Here is a 19,506-nt window from a genome sequence, read left to right as displayed (position 1 = left end):
GTTCTTTTTTTGCACTGAATTTTTTCAAACTGCAAACTCCGGTATCAAAAATGAGGATGATCTCCTTCAAATCACCTTTTTAACTGTGAAGTTCTTAAATTGTGTTTTGGGGTAGGAGTGACTTTAGAAAACCATTTTTTCCCTGTGCTCCATTTGAGTTTCCTAAGTGCTCTCATTATTTTTAATGAAGCTTTCTTCTGTCTCCAGCAGCTAGCCTACTTTACCAGTCATGTTCTGGTTGTTCTGCATTATATTTCCTTATCTAGCTACTGGAATTTCTTAAGTAGGTTTTTATCTTTTTTTGTCAGATAGTTGAGGATCAGGCCTGGGCTGCATGTCCTAAACAACAGACCTCTCGCAGGTGACAGATGGCAGAAAGGTCTGTGTTGCAAAGCAGATGGCCGTTGTTGCCCTGCTGAGGCATGTGGAAGAGCCTCTCACTCTCAGGGCTCCCTGTACTCTTCTGATCTCAGGCTAGAGCATCTCCTTCCCCCCAGTTAGCTCTTTTGAGGATTCTCAAAGTATTTTGGTAGAAACCTGGGAGAAACCATGTTAGGGATAGCCAGCCAGTTGTTACATTATTTATTTTAAGTGGTTGCTCTACGAATCACAATACCTGTACCTACCCTTTCAAGAAGGCTTATCATCATAAACATTCCCTACTTTCTCTCCTCTGTTACTGTTGTATATATAAGTGTATGACATCCAATGAAACCCCACCAGACAATGTTAGAGTTTTTAATTTCAACAGTCAAGAGTTGGAGAACATAAGTGAAGAAAAATTGACTTTATATTTATCCAGCTCTTTATTATTTCTGTTCCTAAATGTTCATGTCTTATGTTGCAAGTTTCCCTCTGGTATCATTTCCTTTCAGCCTAAAGAACTTCTTTAAGCATTTATTTTTGAGTGTATCTGCTGGCACAAATTATCTTAGGTTCCCTTATCTAAGAATATCTTTATTTCTCTTTCATTCCTGAGGATATTTTCATTAGCTATAGGAGTCTGAGTTGACAATTTTTTTCTTTCAGCACTTTAAAGATGTTGCACTGTTATCTTGCCTTCATGGTTTTTGATGAGAAATCTGTGATAATTTGAATTATTGTTTCCTTATATGTAATTTATTGTTTTCCCTAGCTGCTCCTAAGATATTTGCTTTATCTTCGGTTTTTTAGCAGCTTGATTATGTGTCTAGGTGTGGTTTTCACTGAATTTATCTTGTTTGGGATTCACTGAGCTTCTTGAATCTGTAAATTTAAATCTTTTACCATATTTGGGAAGTTTTCTGCTATTATTTCTTCAAAAAATTTTTTTCCTGTTCCAATCTTTCTCCTCTCCTTCTTGGGCTCTAATGACATGAATGTGAGTTCTTTTGATATTCTTCAATCTTTGTTCTTTGCTTTTTCAGTTGAGAACTTTTATCTTGTCATTTATTTCAAGAGTATTAACCTTCACCACATGGAGGAGGATTACAATAGCTGCTGTAAAAGCATTGCCTGATATTTCCAACATCTGGGTCATCTCGGGACAGGCAACTATTGAATTGTTTTTTCTTGAGAATTGGCCAGATTTTCCAGGTTTTTCACATGTTGAGAATCCTGAACATTTTGAATATTATGTTGGGATACTTTGGATCCTGTTAAAATCCTCTAGAGAATGTTGAGGTTTTTGTTTTAACACGTAAAACTCTGGAATATGGGAGGTGATTAATATCATAGTTCAATTCTTGAAGCTTTTGCTATCCTTCTTCGGGTTTGCTCTGCACGTGCACAGCTCTGGGTTGAGCTTGGGGCTTACATAGTTCATATACTGAATTAGTCTCCTTGTCTAGCTCTCTTCTTTCTAGGATTTCCCTCACAACTCTTCAGCCCTCCAGTGCCCCTTTCCTGGTTCCTTTGGCCAGAAAAAGTAGGTTTTTCCTGGAGTTTTAGCTATCTGCACAGCTCTGGGACTGGGGCTCACACTCAGGTCAAATTATGTGAGAGGAAAGAGAAAAAAAGCTGAGAATCTCTCCACCTTGTAGATTATTTCTCCAAATTTGACTCCCTTTCACATTCTGCCATTTGTGTTTACTTTTCAAAGTCCTCAGGTAGGTTTTTTAAATGATATTTTTTCCAGAGTTTTCCATTGTAATCAGTGGGAGAAATAGATTCTAGTGGACTTACTCCATATTAGCTGGAAGTGGAACCATCAGATGTCATATTAAACCAGTAGAGTTTTGCTAAACATTTACTAAGCTGTTGCCAAATAACAGAAACATATTTGAACTTTTCCTTTTTAATTTTACTTCCCACTCCCTGGCAAAAATATACTAGTAGGTCATAAAGTAACCAGATGAAAAGCAGCAATAATAAGAAAAGGGATCACAGAATCATGGAAGGTCAGGGCTGAGAGAGAACTTAGAGACTATCTCTTCTTGCACCAAAAATAAGGTCTGAACTCCTTACCCTAGCTTTCTAGGTTCTACGTGAATTGGTTCTGTCTCTTCGATCTCATCTTGGGATACTTTTCCTTTCTTCTAGGTGACAATCTTCAGACTGCAATAACAGTGGCCAGAAAGTCTGGAATGGTTTCTGAAAGCCAGAAAGTCATTCTCATTGAAGCAAATGAAACTACTGAGTCCTCATCAGCATCTATATCTTGGCAATTAGTCGAAGAGAAGAAACATATTGCATATAGGAATCAGGTATACCTAAAAGCAGACCTTCTGCCATATTATCTAACTCGTCACACAGTGTTGGCTACTGAGCAGCTTTGACTGGCAGAGGTGTAGAGGTGACCTAGGGTCAACATACTTCTCCAAATGTCTAACATGTATACAGTTCAAAGAACTCAGTTATATCATTTTCCCATACCATTCCTACTGAGCTTTAAGGTATGGTGCTTTCCTGGGTGCTGGAAATAATACATTCTTTTAAACTTAAAAAAAGTCTTTAGAAAGAATATAGTAAGTGGGGCTGCAAGTCTAATTTTCCAATTTTTCCCTTGCTTGCCAGCCATCCCACTGGGTTCAAAGGGGATTTAGTCCCTAAGAGAGACACTGCTGTGCGCATTGGAAAACCAGACTATATCTTCAGGGTGGGAAGAAGTTTTATTCATTTATCTCCAATCTTGTCAGTATCCTATCTCTATTGTGTCCTTGTGAAACAATGTTAATTCTGTAAAAAAAAAAAAAAAAAAGGAAAGTTCTCACCTCAGGGAGAGATTTGTTAAGCTGCAATGCTTTTGTATTTTATACTTGAAATGTGTGAAATGTGCTTTTCTCTGGGACTCACTGAGATCAAATCTCAGGATGAGAACAGGACGTGAGTAAGTGCTACCCCCCTGTTCACTAGAGGCTGTTGATGTGCAAAGATTGATCCAGCAAAGAGAAAGTGTTTCTCTGAGGAATCAGGGCTGGAGTGTGACTTTTAAAGAGAGATCCCAGACTGTCATTGTTGCCTTCGCTCAGATATGCTTGTGGTCCTAACCGCTCTATCAAGTCTAAAATTACTGTGTCTTGCTTTGCAGGACAATTACATTAACATCAGGGAAGAAGTCTCTGATAACAGCAGAGAAGGAAGTTACCATTTTGCCCTAAGTGGAAAATCCTTCCAGGTTATAAGTCAACATTTCGGTAGCCTACTGCCAAAGGTAAGTTCTAAGAGGGTACCAGTCTCCTGGTAAAGATGCTAACAGTGTCACAGAGCATGATCGTAAATAATTTCAAACCTCTAACTAGGTTAGATATACCTATTGAATGTATCATAAGGGAAGCAGATAGTTTTGCAGAGGTCACTGCTGTTTCATTTCCTGCTAGATTTAAAATAAGTAAATTTGACTAACTAATTATCCATCATCTATAGGATTAAAATATTAGTGACTTCTCAAGTGATAAGATTGCTTTGGGGGAGCTGTCACTATATTGCCATGGTTAGGGGGTCTCACAGTATAGTGTAAATCCAGCAATTATACAGGAAGGCAGGCCAAGAATAGAGGAATTCCATTAGGTGTTTGATAGAGGACGTCTATACAAAAGAGGGTCAAACTTAAAACTTTTCTGATGAAGAACAAACCCACAATGAGGGCAGGTAAGTTATATACATAAAAAAAACATATGAGCAAACTAGAGAAAGATTGTGTCCAGTGTAAAGCAAAGATAATTTATTTGTATTCAATTGCTCATTATCTTAAGTACTGTTTAAGAAAAAAAGAATGAAGACTTTAAAGCTGAGTGAACCATAAGCTGAGTTTACAGCCAAGAAGAGCAGAGAGCACACAGCTGTAACACAGAAGAATTTAGACTCTGTTGGATGGGGTTCAGGTGGATGGAGCTGGTACAGGTTTTTATACAACAATCCATTAATGTGATAATCCATTAATGTTTCAGAGCCCAAATTAGGCTGGAGATATCAGCTGAGTTTCACAATTGGTCAAGCCCAGATGGTATGGTTAAGTCAAAGACCACAGATAGTCACCCTCTCATCACTAGGCTATTTTTCTGCTAGATCCGAACAATTTTCTGAGAAGCAATTGCCTCCTTTCCTTCTCCTGGGATCCTGACCTCTTGTTATCTTGCAATTTCTCATACTTTACTGGTTTAAGGTTCCATCAAGCTCAGGGTTTTTCAGGACCACATTCTTCATGGCCCCTGAGCTAAATTCCTGTAGGTAATCATTTTCATCAATTATGTCTATTAAGTAGTCATTTTTACTGATTTTGGTCTTCCTGATCACTTAGCTGATGACCAAAGTCTCAATATCTGTCTTAAAATCCAAAGAAGGGCTTCTTGGAAACAAATATTTTTCTCACTCATGGATATCATTACCCAGTCAGTGTTCCGAATGTTATCAATTACTTCATGTATGACCAGCTGACATAATAAAAAAATTTTTCCCTTTTGCATTCTTTACAGATATTGATCAATGGGACCATCTTTGCAAGAATGTCTCCAGGGCAGAAATCCAGTCTGGTGGAAGAATTTCAGAAACTAGAGTAGGTCTTTACCAATTCAGATGGTGTGAAGTGCATGGAGGCATGGCAGGGGGAGAGTAAGGAAGTCACTCAGTTTGGTTAGGGCAGTGGTTCTTAACGTGGCTACACATGACAGTCACCTTGGGAGCTTTGAAAAATTAGCAATGCCAGGACACCACCATTCAGAGATTCTGATTCAATTGCTCATGTGGGCACTTGGACATCAGTATTTTTTAAAAGTTCCTTTCATAAGTCAATTTTGCATCCAGAATTGAGAACCCCACTGAACTAGAACATAAGGGACACAAGAAATAACTCTGGAAAGGTCATCTGAACTTGGCTCCTAAAGGTACAATGAAAATTTAGACTTCATTTTTACAAGTTATTTTCACGGTTATGATATAGGGAGGTCCCTATGACAGGAGATTCACATAACCCTAAAAATATTAAAACATTCTTATGCTAAAGCATCCTCTCCATCCTAAATCAGAAAAATATTCTTAACACAAAGGGTCTGCATTGTCAGAATCCCATCATTTGGGATCCTTTATTTCCTGTTAATGGAACCCCATGGAGTCTCGGAGGCTTTCTCTACCTCTGGTGCTGGACCACACTCGCACAACTCCAACTCCTACTCGCCCCTGGTCCACCCTCCTACTCACTTGATGCAGTCACTAGGCAAAAGTTCTATATGCAAAAAGCCCTATCTTCTCAATATGGCTAAAAACCTCCACAGTAAACTCGTTGCCTAGGTAGCAGTGTGGAAGAGAAGCACAGCAAATTCTGCAAACACTGTCAGCGTGCTTCTACCTTAAAAAGCAGTCTGTCTTCGTCAACAATTCAAGAGAGCAGTATTCATCCTGCCTCAAAAAGCAATCCTGAAATGGGGATATATTTTCTTTCTTCAACTTCTGGTCCTGGCACCACATTTTTGAGTTGAGTGACAGCTGACATGGTGGATTTCCTCTCCAGTTACTATTAATGTCACCAACAACAAACTCTTATTTATCATTTTAGAATACATCACCTCACTGAATACTCATAATGCTCGTAGGGGAGAAAAATGATAGTCAAAATGGGAAAGGGATCAGGTCAGAGATCCAGATCTTCTGGCTTCAAATCCTGTGCCCTCCCCACCATGCCATGCTGTCATATAATCGTGAACATCCTGTTTTACAGCTGACAGAGCTGCCTCCTAGGCAGAGATGTGCAGGGTCTCCTTGAATCGCTTGGAGTCAGGAAGGCTGTATGGGATTTCTTAATCCATTGTAGGAACTGCTGAGTCATACTTTATTTTAGTCAAACCAGACTATTAGGGAAACTCCCTTAATGTAAATAATAAGTTTGAGCCTTAAGTAATGAAGCTCATTTTATCTTTTTCATTAGAGCAATTAGCAGGTAAGATTGCTTTGATCTCCTCTACAATTGACATGGTTCCCTTTTAGTTACTTTGTAGGTATGTGTGGTGATGGAGCCAATGACTGTGGGGTAAGTAGCTGTCAGTGTGTCAATTGTACTTGCTTCAAGCCCTGTAAGAGATAGTATCCCCTGGGATATATACCACCTCCATTCCTCTTGCAGGAGAAACTGATGTGGACGGTTTAGAAAGGTTTTAACCAAAGCCACACAATGACTCAGTGGTCAGTACAGACTAAATGGAGTGGAATTTGGTTCTGGATTCCCCACTTCTTTGGCTAGGTGTCCCAGTGCCATCTCTTTCTTATGTGGCAGGCAGAGCAAAATTTGATCATCTCCCGGCCAGTGCTTGGGCCCACGAGCCACTTCGTGGGCAGCTTAACTAGCCTTTCTTGTGTGGCCTGAGGAGAGACGTGTGTGAGTGTGCATCTATACAGTAAGCTGACTCTTTGCTTTCAGGCTTTGAAAATGGCTCACGTGGGCGTCTCTTTATCAGAGCAGGAAGCATCTGTGGCCTCACCTTTCACTTCCAAAACTCCAAACATTGAATGTGTACCTCACCTTATCAAGTAAGTAGGTACTTTTCCCCAGCATTGTTTTAATGTCTCTTGACTTTTAGGTGCAGACCCCTTTGTTTTGCCACGCAAAGACCAGTGGAAATGTGTGTCCCTGGGCGGGGAGGGTGCTTTGTGGGAGAAAGTAGTCAAACATTCTACTCCAGAGTGGACTTACCTCCTGGGAAAACAGTGGCATTTCTAATGAAAATCACTGAATAGATTATTTTTAGAAGATTAGAATCTGGAATTTGTTGCTGCTTTGAAAATGTCAATCATACTCTTCTTATTATTATTTTAAATGTATCTCCTTAGATACTTTCTTAATGGAGAATTGACAGAAACTTTCTCTTCCCTACTCGCTTTCCTTTCCTCTTGCCTCTTTATGCTTCCTTGGAATATCCTTCCTATCCCCAGTTTTCAGAATATTTATTCATCTTTGCTGCTTCTACTACAATTTCCCTTGATGCTTTGTTCCCCTCCCCCAACCCCAGAATATGTACTTCTGCTGCATTTTGTTTGAATGATGGAGATGGTTAGCATTGTGGTTGCTTTTGGTTATTATAACTAGTATGTGTTTACAGTTTATAAAGTGCTTTAATGCCTAGTATCTTATACATCAAAACAGCCTGGAATTGTAGGGATGGTCACTATTTCTTTTACAAACAAAGAAATTGAGGCTCAGAGAACTTGATGTATCGAAGCTCACAGCCATATAGGATTGAAGAGTGTATTAGAATTAATTTTGTTTCAATGTGTTTTATCTACAAATATCATACTCTTTCCACCACATTAAAATAATGATTTGACTAGCTCCTCCCCATTTAAAAAATGTATTCATGCATTTGACAAATATTTATAAAGTAGGGACTTAGTGCCAGGAACAGTTGGAGGCACTGGGGACCCAGAAGCAAATAAATCGAACGTCCCTTGATCTCACGAAGCTTTCTTCCCGTGAAGAAGCTGGGCAATAAACACACACACAGAAAAATCAGGGGTAGTGTGAAAAGTTGGAAGATGGCTTGGGCAGCGGAATCGGCTGCTTCAGATGTGGTGGTGTGGGGAAGCCTTTCTAAGGAGGTGAGGGAGGAGGAGAAACCACCTTCTAGGCGGAATAAACAGCAGCAGCAAAGCCCTGATACAGGAGAAAGCCTGGTTTGAGGGTCAGGTTTTGGAATCCCAGGAAACCATTCTGACCAGAAGTAAATTTAAACTCTATTTTTTCCCAAATCAATGAGATAAAAGTGGCATTTCATAAGTACTCTATTTTACACTCTAAATATATACTATTCACTCAAAGTCAATCAACAGTAATACAAATGAACATGCTCATTGATTCCAGTCTCTTTAAATTTGATGTATGCCTAATTTGAGTGTGCCTATTGTCTTAGTTCAGTTTTAGAAAAAGTTGGGACTGCCAAATGAAATTTGAATGAGATGTTTGCAAACTCCTGAAGCACCTGGAACATGAAAATAGCCCCCAAACCTGCAATCTTATTTAAATTCCTCAGTTCACAGATGAAGAAACTGTGACCAAGAGAGGGAAAATGACCTTTCAAATCACATTAGTGAGTAGATATGAGATCTGGGACCAGTTCCCAGGTCTCCTGACTCAGAGCTGAAATAATGCCTGCAGGCAGGACAAGAGTAACTCTACATTCGGGCTCCAAAGCTCAATCAAAGGCCTGTGGACCTTGGCCTGGAATTAGTCTTCCTTGAAAATCTAGCACACTGACTGCCAGCTCCCACTGGCTCAAGACTGTCCAGTCCGTCAGACAAACAATCGAATTATCAGGCTTTGATTTTTTCTTCTGAGCTCAGCTGAACAGCACAGAATAACTGACCTCATTTCTTTTTGTGACTTTCATTTCATTACTCTTTCATTTCTTTTCTCACACAGGGAAGGACGTGCAGCTCTCGTTACCTCATTTTGCATGTTTAAGTACATGGCTCTGTACAGCATGATTCAGTATGTTGGTGTTCTGCTGCTCTACTGGGTATGACTTGAGACCTAGCCTCTTGGTTAGTGAGAGCTAAAACAAGTAGCAGTCAGTCACTGGCAATTTGCAATGCCTCTTAAAGAAAGAGTGCACATGGGATATTTCGAGTACCGACAGCCTCTCTAAAACTATCTTTAACATTTTTGAAAGTAAATCAGAAATAGACAAGGATACAAAGGAAAAGTCGTTGGTGTCAGTTCTCTGACTCTCTGACAGAAGTTTCTTATCTCGTTGTAGCTGAGGTTCAGAACTGAAGGTAAACTTTCTCTCTCACTGTTGTTTTGGCTTGCCTGGACCAGGTCTCTATCTTCCCAGTTCCAGTGTGGTTCCACCCTAGCATAACATTGGTTAAAGAGATGCTTGTCTAATTGGCGTTCTGGTAAATGTTTCATAACTGGCTCTCCCTGGAAACACAAACCCCAATCATTAATGTTTACCAATTTCAATGGCATAACTACTCCCACCATGGCTGATTTCAAGCTATCTACCTGACGTCACTGAACATGGAGTTGGGAAGAGATGTATTATACAGTAGCATACCATTCTATAGTACTTGCACCATATAGATACAAGAGATGTAAATAACCTTAAGACCATTGATAATATTTTAATGTAGGCAAATGATTAGAGAGTGCTGAGTTTTGGTTATTTATTACCTGTGTTTTTAGTACAATTTATTTAATGGTAAATTTATATAATTTAAGTTTTTATATTGGCTGTGTTTAAAAACCAGCTCACGGAATTCCTGAAAATTTAGCAGTTGACTTTCATGAGCTAGTACAAAGCAGCATATCACTGATTCCCTGAATACAGGGACTTGAAAATTGACACATCATGGCCCCCATAGCACATAGGTCTTGTGATGGTTTTTACTATTTAACAAAATATAAAAGGAGAAAAGACATATCTAGTATTTGTGAGCTCAACACGTGGGCTTATTCTGTTAAGTAACACTGAGAAGGTGAATTCCATTTGTGCTGAAGTTATCTAGATTCATCTCTATGTCTTGCCCCCTTGCTCCTGGTATGAAGGTTTTTACTTCCATTATTTTCAGATTATGTAAGTCCTTTTCCTCTCACTGATGAATGGGCTGGAAAAGGAGAGGCTGTTTATAGAAACTTGGCCCTATTTTGGAATCCCAATAACTCATTATGCTCAAAAGTAGAGTTAAACATGGGACATCATTATCTCCTTTCCACGAAGGGGGTGGAGGGGGGAAGGAAGCAAGTTTCTTGAAATCAGTAAGACATGAACATTTTTTGTTTCAAGAATATCAAGATGCTTTATCAGGACTTTCTAACAACACCCAAGAATGCAAATAGTGGGTTTAGTTATTCTCATTTTCCATTGGTGAAATTTAGGTAAGATCACCACACATTTGTCACTGACCATTGGGAATGTATCATTTTGTTGTGCCAGACCAAACCCCACCTTTTCTGCTAACAAGTAGAAAAGAGAGCAGAGATGAATCAGAGTGAGATGTTCCCCTCAACAGGGGTGACACTGATGCTCAAAGGAGCAGCCCAGAAAACACACTGCAGTGGCCCTCCTGGCTAGAAAGGAGTTTGCAGGCTTGTCTTTGGTACCCTTGCTGATATGACCAGGCCCCTGACCATACCATCTCCTTGGTAATTTACTTGAAAATCCTATGTTGCAGTGAGAAAATGAGTGCAACTGGTGTCACATTTCATCCAGAAGGCTATAACTTTTTTGAGCCACTTTCCTTTTTATTTTCAGGAGACAAACAGCCTTTCAAATTACCAGTTTCTGTTCCAGGACCTGGCCATTACAACTCTTATTGGTGTAACAAGTAAGACGTCTTTTAAATTTTCTTCTCAGAGATACTCCCCTCCACTTGCTTCCCTCTGCCCCTGCAGGGTTAGTCCACCATTGAGGGGTAGCAGCTATAGCCGCAGTGATGAGTGACTTATTCCCAAAGGGGTATGGTACGCAGAGAGAGAAAGAGGAAATAGAATCTTCATTTTTAAGTGTTGAAAGTGTTAGCAAAGGAAAAGCTGGCTCGTTGTTTTGCTGTTTTCCACAAAATATAGAGCTTCTATAAATGGTCACTAAACCTTTAAAATGAAAAAAAGCACCTTGAAAATCAGGAACACTGACTTCAGTGTGCTTTTAGGTATAGTTATGGTCCAAATGTGCCCAATTTATAGAAGCTAAATGGCTTTTATGTTTCCCATTTCCAATCCTCTCAGGATTTAGAACAGAGATTAAATGTAATCTTGCCGTTATGCCACTCTCACCCACCACCTCGTAACTAATATATGAATTGTCTCCCCAGTTTCCCTGCTATGGGATTTTTCCATATTCTATCCATCATCTTTACCATATTCTCTGCTTTTCTCTCTCTCTTATATATGAATGCCACCAGCTCCACTTGTACTTTAAATCCTACTTGCTCCTACCTCCTCAAGGATTTTGTTCCTGGAATGATCTTTTTCTGTATCACCAACTTTTCTCTGGTCCACTGGATCATTCCAATCAGCAGATAAATATATTTTTGTATCTTCTTTCTTTAAAACCTCTTCCATGACCCCAAATCTACCATTAGCTGCTGTGCCCTTTATTCTCAAACTTCCCAAACAGTTGAGTAGACCCACTTTGTCCACTTGCCATCTCTAATTCTATTGTCATTTCGTTTCAATCAGCCAGATTCTAATGTTCATGGGCATGAATTTGGATTCTGGGCCTGTGCAGTTGTTTGGTGGAAGGCAGTGGTTTCCTGGCACATACGTAACAGCCAGCTCTCCAAACAATTGTAGATATGCATGTATATGCATATGCATAGAAGCTTATTATAAGCTTTACTAAAAAGAAAAATGTGTAGTGAGCAATTATCAAATAACAATAAAGTATACATTACTCTTTCTTGCAAATTCCATTTAGCCAATGGATTCTCACAGAATGCTTTAACTGAGTTTCATCAAAGTCTTGTATCCATAGTGAATATATTGTTGTGATTGATGACTGAAATAGTTCTGATGTGAATGAATGTTCGTTGATGTTTTTCTTTACCTGAGTGAGCAAAACAACACAGACTTATGCTGAAACTTTAATCATTCATCAGTCATGTGAGCAACTTATTTGGATAATAGTTCTTGAAATCTGGAAGAATATTTCCTCAGTTAAAAAACAATTGTTCATGATGTAATGGCTACAGACGTGACACACGTTTAAGTTCAATCTCCGTTATTAACTTTAAGAACAGAGATAATGCTAAACTGTAGTAAAATCATTAGGACGTTATCAGTTCTGAGTATTCATTATCTTTGTTTTTAAGATAATATTTATTAATTGCAACTTTATATAGTATTCTTCTAATAATGGCCATATTTAATAATTGGCTTACAAACTTAGTGGCAGTTGGCTCTTGTGAGCTCGTATGAGCCAGCTCCAGACACCACTGGCTGGGAGGGTCCACATTACTGATACATGCAAAAATACCAGCGTATACACACTACTGTATATAAAGTAGGAGAACAACAAGGACCTACTGCATAAAACAGGGAACTATACTCAATATCTTGTAATAATCTGTAACGGAAAAGAATCTGAAAAAGAATATATATAGACATATATATACATATATATATATATATGTATATATATAACTGAATCACTTTGTTGTACTAACACAACATTGTAAATTAACTATACTTCTATACAAAAAAAAAAAGTACCAATCTTAGACTGCTTCTTCCACATGCCTCCTGGTCTTGCTTTCACACTGTTTCCACTACATCATCTTATACCTCGTCATCATAATCTTAACAGCTATCACGCCAACTTATCGTTTAAAAAACTTGCTCAAAAGCTTTGCTTTCAGAGGACATACTCAAGGAGAGTAAGTACTATCCACACTTCGGCTGTCTCTTCCCCAACACTGCTCTTGTCAAGTCCACCAATGACTTCCTTGAGGTCAACAGTACTGATCACTTCTCTTTCCTCATTGTACTTGGATCTCTCAACAGCACTCTTATCCTTCAAAAGGTTTCTTCTCTTGGCTTTTGTGATGCCACACACTCCTGAATTATCTATTGCCTTAATGAATACAGCTTCCTCATGTCTTTTGCTGGTCTCTGCTCCTTTACCTGTGCTCTAACTTTTAGAATGTTCCAAGGCTTGCTTGTTCTTAGGTTCTCTTGTCTTTTCAATCTACACAATCTCCCTAAGTGATTTCAACCAATTCTATGGCTTTAATGTCTCTAGGCTTGATGTCTATCCTGAATTCTGGAAATGCAACTGCTAAGCATCTAATCTTGGATATTTAACAGGACGGAGACTTAGTGTGCCCAAACAGAATGCTTTATTCTGTCAGATCTGATATTCAACAAAATTATTAAATATTTACTGAGTGTCTGGTTTGTACTACTTACTGTAATAGGCACTTGACATACATCAGTGGAAAAAACCATAGAAATTCCTTTCCTCATGGAGCTTGTATTCTATTAAAATAGTATCACAATCTACCAAGTTGTTCACATCGAAGACCCAGAGTCATCCTTAATTTCCCTCTTTTCTTCACCTTTACATATATCTATATATATACAATTCCTATTGGCTCTACCTCCGAAACACATCCTACATAGCTTCTCTCCATCCCTATTGTAGCCACTGTCACAAAGCCATGTCACCTCCCCTGTGGATTACTGCGGTACCTTCACAACTGATCTTGCCTCTGCTCTTGCTGACTTCTCCTCACCCCAATTTACCTTTCACACGGTAGTAAGAGTGTTGTCTTTTAAATGTAAATTTTATTGTCATCCTTCCCATTTCCACTAAATCCAAAGTCTTACATGATCCAGCTCCGGCCTGCTTCTCCAGCTTCACCTCTAACCATATTGCTACCCACTTACTTGTTCCAGACACCCTGGTTTTTCTGTCTTGTGAGCATTGCCAAGCTTGTGGGCACCTCAGCACCTTTGTTTTTGCTATTTTCTTTGCCTAAAATACTCTCCCTGTAGATCTGCCTATGGTTTTGGCTTTTTCTTATTAGTCAGAAAAATGTCACCACTTCAGATAGGTCACTTTAAATAGTGACCAAGCCAGTTATTCTCTATCACCACACGTTCTGCATTATTTTTTTCACACTACTTTTTCACAATCTGAAATTATGATATTTACCTATGTTTTTATTTGTTTTTGCCTGCCTTCCCTCACTCAGCGTGTGCACTTCGTGAGAACAGCACCTTGTCTATCCTGATCGCTGCTGTATTCCCAATACTTCTAACAGTGTCGGACATATCAAAGGAGCTCATTAAATATTTGTTAAATCTACTGTAAGAACATCCTTGGACAGTCCTTACTGTTAACAGAGTAATCCTTTACATCAAGCAAGATCTACCTCTGTGTAACTTTTCACCCATCTCAGTCTTCAGTTCTGCCATTTGGGGTGGCAGAGAATAGTCTGATTTTTCTCTCCAGAATAGTCCTTCAGATATTTGAAAACAGCTCTCATTTCTTCTGTGATTATTCTCTTTCCCATAACAAGCATCTCCAGATTTTTCTCTATTTTTTGATATAATTCATTGTGAAAAGAAGATGGAAAACATTGCAAGAGATAACTAAGAAAAAAACCACCTATATCCTCCTATATCCTGCTATCCAGAGCTAACCAATTAAAGCATTTTGATGTATTCCCTTCCAATTATATATATATACACACACACACACACACACACGTATAGATAAAGAAATTTGAATTATGTTTTCTATATAATAGTTGTGTATCCTGATTTTCTTAGTTTAACTTTATGACCACTTTTTAAAAAAATGATTTATTTATTTATTTATTTATTTATGGCTGTGTTGGGTCTTCATTTCTGTGCGATGGCTTTCTCTAGTGGTGGCAAGCGGGGGCCACTCCTCATCGCGGTGTGCGGGCCTCTCATTATCGCGGCCTCTCCCGTTGCGGAGCACAGGCTCCAGACACGCAGGCTCAGCAATTGCGGCCCACGGGCTTAGTCGCTCCACGGCATGTGGGATCCTCCCAGACCAGGGCTCGAACCCGCGTCCCCCACACTGGCAGGCAGACTCTCAACCACTGCGCCACCAGGGAAGCCCATGACCACTTTTTTATGTGTAAATATTTTCATTCTTTTTTATTGTCGTAAATTATACATAACATAATATTTGCCATTTTCACCATTTTTAAGTGTACAATTCAGGAGAATTAATTACATTCACAACATTGTGCAACCATCACCACTCTCTATTTCTAATTTTTTTCATCACCCCAAACAGAAACTCTTTACCCATTAAGCAATAACTCCCATTGCCCCTCCACCTAGCCTCTGATAACCGCTAAACTATTTTTTGTCTCTATGAATTTGCCAGTTCAAGATGTTTCAAATAAGTTGAACCATACAATGTTTGTCCCTTTGTTTCTGTCATACCTTATTCGCATAATTCTTTCATGATTCATCTATGCTGTAGCATGTTTCAGAACTCCATTCGTTTTTATGGCTGAATAATATTCCATTATATATATACCACATTTTAATGTTGATGTGTTGAAACTCAACTGATTTTTATGTGTTGATCTTGTATCCTGCAGCATAGTTGAATTCATTTATCAACTCTAGCAGTTTTCTTGAGGATTCTTTGGGATTTCCAATATTCGGTATCATGTCACTTGTGAATAGAGATAGTTTTACTTCTTTCCTCCAACTTGAATGACTTTTATTTCTTTTTCTTCTCTAATTGCTCTAGATAGAACTTCTAATGCAATGCTGAATAACAGTGGTGAAAGTAGGCATCCTTGTTTTGTTCCTGATTTTAGGGGGGAAAGCTTTCAATCTTTCACCCTTGAGTGTGATGTTAACTGTAGGTTTTTTATTACATAATATATGATTATGAGGATTACACGTAATATGCTAAATGTGTAACAATCTAGTTTGAATAGGTACCTTAACTTTAGTAGCATATAAAAACTCTGCTACTTTACAGGTCTGTCTCCTCCTTTTATGCTGTTGTAGTCAAATTACATCTTTATCCATTGTGTGCCCAATAACATATGTATATAATTGTTTTTTTATGCATTTGTCTTTTAAATCATGTAGGAATAAAAAGCTGAGTTAAAAAACACAAATACAATAATATAGGATTTTATATTTGCCCAAATAATTACCTTTACTGGGCAAAATGAGTATGTCAATAAAGAGATAGAAATTATAAAAGAGGATTCTTTAAAAAGAATGTCTTCGGGCTTCATTTTAAAATTTCCTTCTCTTTAATACTCTCCTTTTGTTCACGTTATTTCTGATTTCCTTCAGTTCTTTGAGCATGTTAAAAACAGTTGTATTAAAGTCTTTGCCCAGTAAGTCCAACGTCTGGGCTTCCTCAGAAATAATTTCTGTCAATTTATTTTATTCCATTAAATATTATAATGTTGTAACTCTGGAAATCAGATTCTTTCCCTTCCCCAGGGCTTGATGTTTTTTGTTTTGCTGCTTTTTGAAGACTGTAGTAGTCCATTTATTTAGTGACTTTTCTTAACTATTTTTGCAAAGATTAGATCAGTTGTCATGTGTGGTCACTAAAATCTCTATTGCTTTAGCTTTTGTTCAGCTAGTGTTTTGACAGAGATATCCATGAGTTGAATTCCACGAGTTTAAAAACATGAACAAAGAAATACCTCTCCCAGTCTTTGCAGACTAGTTCTGTGCTGGGGCACTTCAACACTTAACTAAGCTTGTGCTGAGTCTAGCAATTATCCAGGGCTGAAAGCTTAGGGTCTTTTCTGGTCTTTTCTGAGCATACATCTTTGGCAGGCATATGGCTTTCTATATTCCCCAACATGCACAGGTACTTTTGAATACCATAATTTTCCAAATAAATGCTCCTTAACTTTTCTTTCTAGGCTTCAGGTTGTTATTTTATGTCTCAACTGTAATCTTTTGCTCCCCATGACTATGGGTAGCTTGTTAGCCTTAACAGCGTTTTTAAGGAGTGCATGCTGCTTTTCCACCCTGACTAAGTTTTGTATTAGGCAAAACAGAGATGATCACCTTGCATCAGTTCTCCAGGTAGCTCCCAGACAGGTTAGAACAGACAGACACAATAATTTGTGGATAAAGTCTGCTTTTCCCCTTTTGTAACCAGGGACCAGGATCCCCCACTGGGAATGCAGACAACCATGTTCAAGATTGCCATTGAGCTAAGGAGGGAGGGGGGCAAGGGCAAGTAAAAATGCCACAAAGCTTTCTTCCCATTTTTAAGTTGTCTTTTTCTTAATTCAGCATTTGCTTGGTTGCTGTAAACTTTCGTCTGTTTTTCAGAGTTCTGACAAAGTTGCTTCTGACAGTTTCCTTTTGTTTTTCAATGTTTCTGTGGAGGGATGGGATGTTGGAGTTGCTAATCTGCCATTTGGTTGATGTCACTCCTCATTTTGTTATTAAATATTTGAAAACATTACTTCTTAGTGACTGTATGTTGTTTCATTATAGAGATGTACCATAATTTATTGTAAATGATGCTGTGATGAACATCTTCCTACGTCTCTGATTTTTTAGCTTAGGATAAATTTCCAGAAATGGAATAGCTATGTCAAAGGTTATGAACATTTTTCAATCTCTTCATATTTATTGCCAAATTGCCCTGCAGAAGGTATTTTTGTGTCAATATACATTTCCACAAGGAGTGTATGAGAGTGCTCACTTCATCACTTCCTCATCTATAATTTAATAGTCTTTGCTTATTTAATAGGGGGGAAAAGGGCATCTTGTTGTTGTTCTACGTCTGCTCTTTCAAGAATTCCTCATATGACTTGAGTTTGAATTCATTCATTGTTTTATTCCCTTACTTTGTGATGTATCAATATTTCAATTTGTCAATTTCCTCAGATATATGGGCCCAAGAAGTTACACCATTCTTCTGATGAAGAATACAAAATTTTCCTGCTCTCATATACATATAAAACTTGAATTTATTTTGTAGTGAATTTGAATGGTGCCTATCCCAAGCTGGTGCCTTTCAGACCTGCAGGACGGCTGATCTCCCCGCCTCTGCTGCTTTCTGTGATTCTCAACATTCTTCTCAGCCTGGCCATGCACATTGTGGGCTTCATTCTGGTTCAGAGGCAGCCTTGGTATTCCATGGGGATGCACAGGTACGATCACAGCCTTAGATTGTCACATTCTAATTTCTGTCAAACATCATCTGGCCCATATGTTGGGAGGCAAATGGGTCTTCATTCTACTAAAGCTTTGGCTTCCTTAAGGCCCTTGGCAGTTTTCCAGTGATCTCTTCTTTGTAGCACAGCTTGGTGGCATCATTCATTAGCACTTATCTTTGCTCATCTTGAATGATAGTAAACTCTGACCATCTTTTTTATCTAGGGTAACCATGCATTATAGTTTGGCTAGGCAGCCCTATTTTAAGCCTGATATCCCAAAGAAATGATTATATTTTTTCCTTTTACATTCAAATCTGTGCCTGTTGGATGATAAATTGGACAGTCACACTACTTGTAAATGTTCAGAAATCTGAAGCAAATAGAGGGAAGTGTCATGACTTACTCATATCTTTTTTCTCTCACATAGTCTTAATACATTATTGGTGCCCAACTTATTGAATAAATAACTTGTTGGATCTTTTATCTATCTATCTATCTATTGATATCTATCTATCATCTATCTATCAATCATCTATCCATCTACCCAAAATATAGATCTATACATGCTGGTTTCTTTTTCCTTACTTTTCAGTATATTCTTTCCCAAAGTGTAGGCAATTATAGAAGCATTGAGGACATGTAGTTGTGTAGATACATATGCTTCGTAAGGGATTGTCATCTCACTTCATTAGCTTCTTTGGTTTCCTTTTTAGTACCTGCACAGTGCAAAATGAAACCACCTCAAAGTTAACCATTTCTCCAACTGCTCCAGATAAGATCGGAAGTAATGGTGTCTTCACAAGTTTTGAGAACACTACTATATGGTTCTTGGGAACAATCAACTGTATCATTGTGGCTTTTGTCTTCTCTAAAGGGAAACCATTTAGGCAGCCCACCTACACAAACTGTGAGTAGAACTGTACCATATCAGAGGTGAGAGGTCATCAGAGAGGAGAATAGATACTCCGGGTCACTCAAGGAGCAATTGCAGAGTTGGCACTCATCTAGGGTCTTCTGACTTCCACTCCAGGTCTCTGTAAACACATGCAGCCTTATTTCCTGGTCCTTTGCTACCTCCCTCAAAGCTGCATTAAATACTAGAGTTTCTTAATCCACCTCTTCCCTTCCCTAGAAATTTGTCTCTAGGTATCTTTTCATGGGTTCACTCCAAATTGGGAAGACACGTTTAATTCTCTGCTTGTTAGTACTTGTCAGAATTCATCTCAGAGGAGATGGGGAGAAGGTCACAGCACTCAGTTGGAAGTGTCTCCTGCCATGAATACAATGGTTGGGATGACACTGTGTGATTGGCAGTTCTGGGAGCGGGTCCAGCCTGGAGGAGCCTGACTATAGAAAGTTGTTGAGATTCTTGGCCAAAGTACCTCTCACCTCCTTAGAGTCTGGGCTGAGGGTGGGGGTGAGTGTTAGGAGAAGTAGGTGACCTGTTTAGCTTTT

The 19,506-nt window shown here is 38.7% G+C and overlaps 1 protein-coding gene across 1 annotated transcript in view; it reads left to right on the top strand.

Moving 5' to 3' along the window:
- The window catches only part of ATP13A4 (ATPase 13A4), a 138,350-nt gene that overhangs the window by 110,727 nt on the left and 8,117 nt on the right, over positions 1-19,506 (top strand). The window contains exons 19-27 of the mRNA XM_068545477.1: positions 2,521-2,684; positions 3,509-3,631; positions 4,893-4,972; positions 6,397-6,439; positions 6,827-6,936; positions 8,822-8,918; positions 10,659-10,731; positions 17,874-18,045; positions 18,765-18,958. Coding sequence (XP_068401578.1) covers positions 2,521-2,684; positions 3,509-3,631; positions 4,893-4,972; positions 6,397-6,439; positions 6,827-6,936; positions 8,822-8,918; positions 10,659-10,731; positions 17,874-18,045; positions 18,765-18,958 — 1,056 coding nt within the window. The remainder of the gene's footprint in view (positions 1-2,520; positions 2,685-3,508; positions 3,632-4,892; positions 4,973-6,396; positions 6,440-6,826; positions 6,937-8,821; positions 8,919-10,658; positions 10,732-17,873; positions 18,046-18,764; positions 18,959-19,506) is intronic.

The sequence above is a fragment of the Eschrichtius robustus genome, chromosome 6 (genome assembly GCF_028021215.1).
Source record: "Eschrichtius robustus isolate mEscRob2 chromosome 6, mEscRob2.pri, whole genome shotgun sequence".
Classification (NCBI taxonomy): Eukaryota; Metazoa; Chordata; class Mammalia; order Artiodactyla; family Eschrichtiidae; genus Eschrichtius; species Eschrichtius robustus.
Note: the sequence above shows the minus strand (reverse complement) of the source record. Positions and strands in the feature narration are given on the sequence as shown.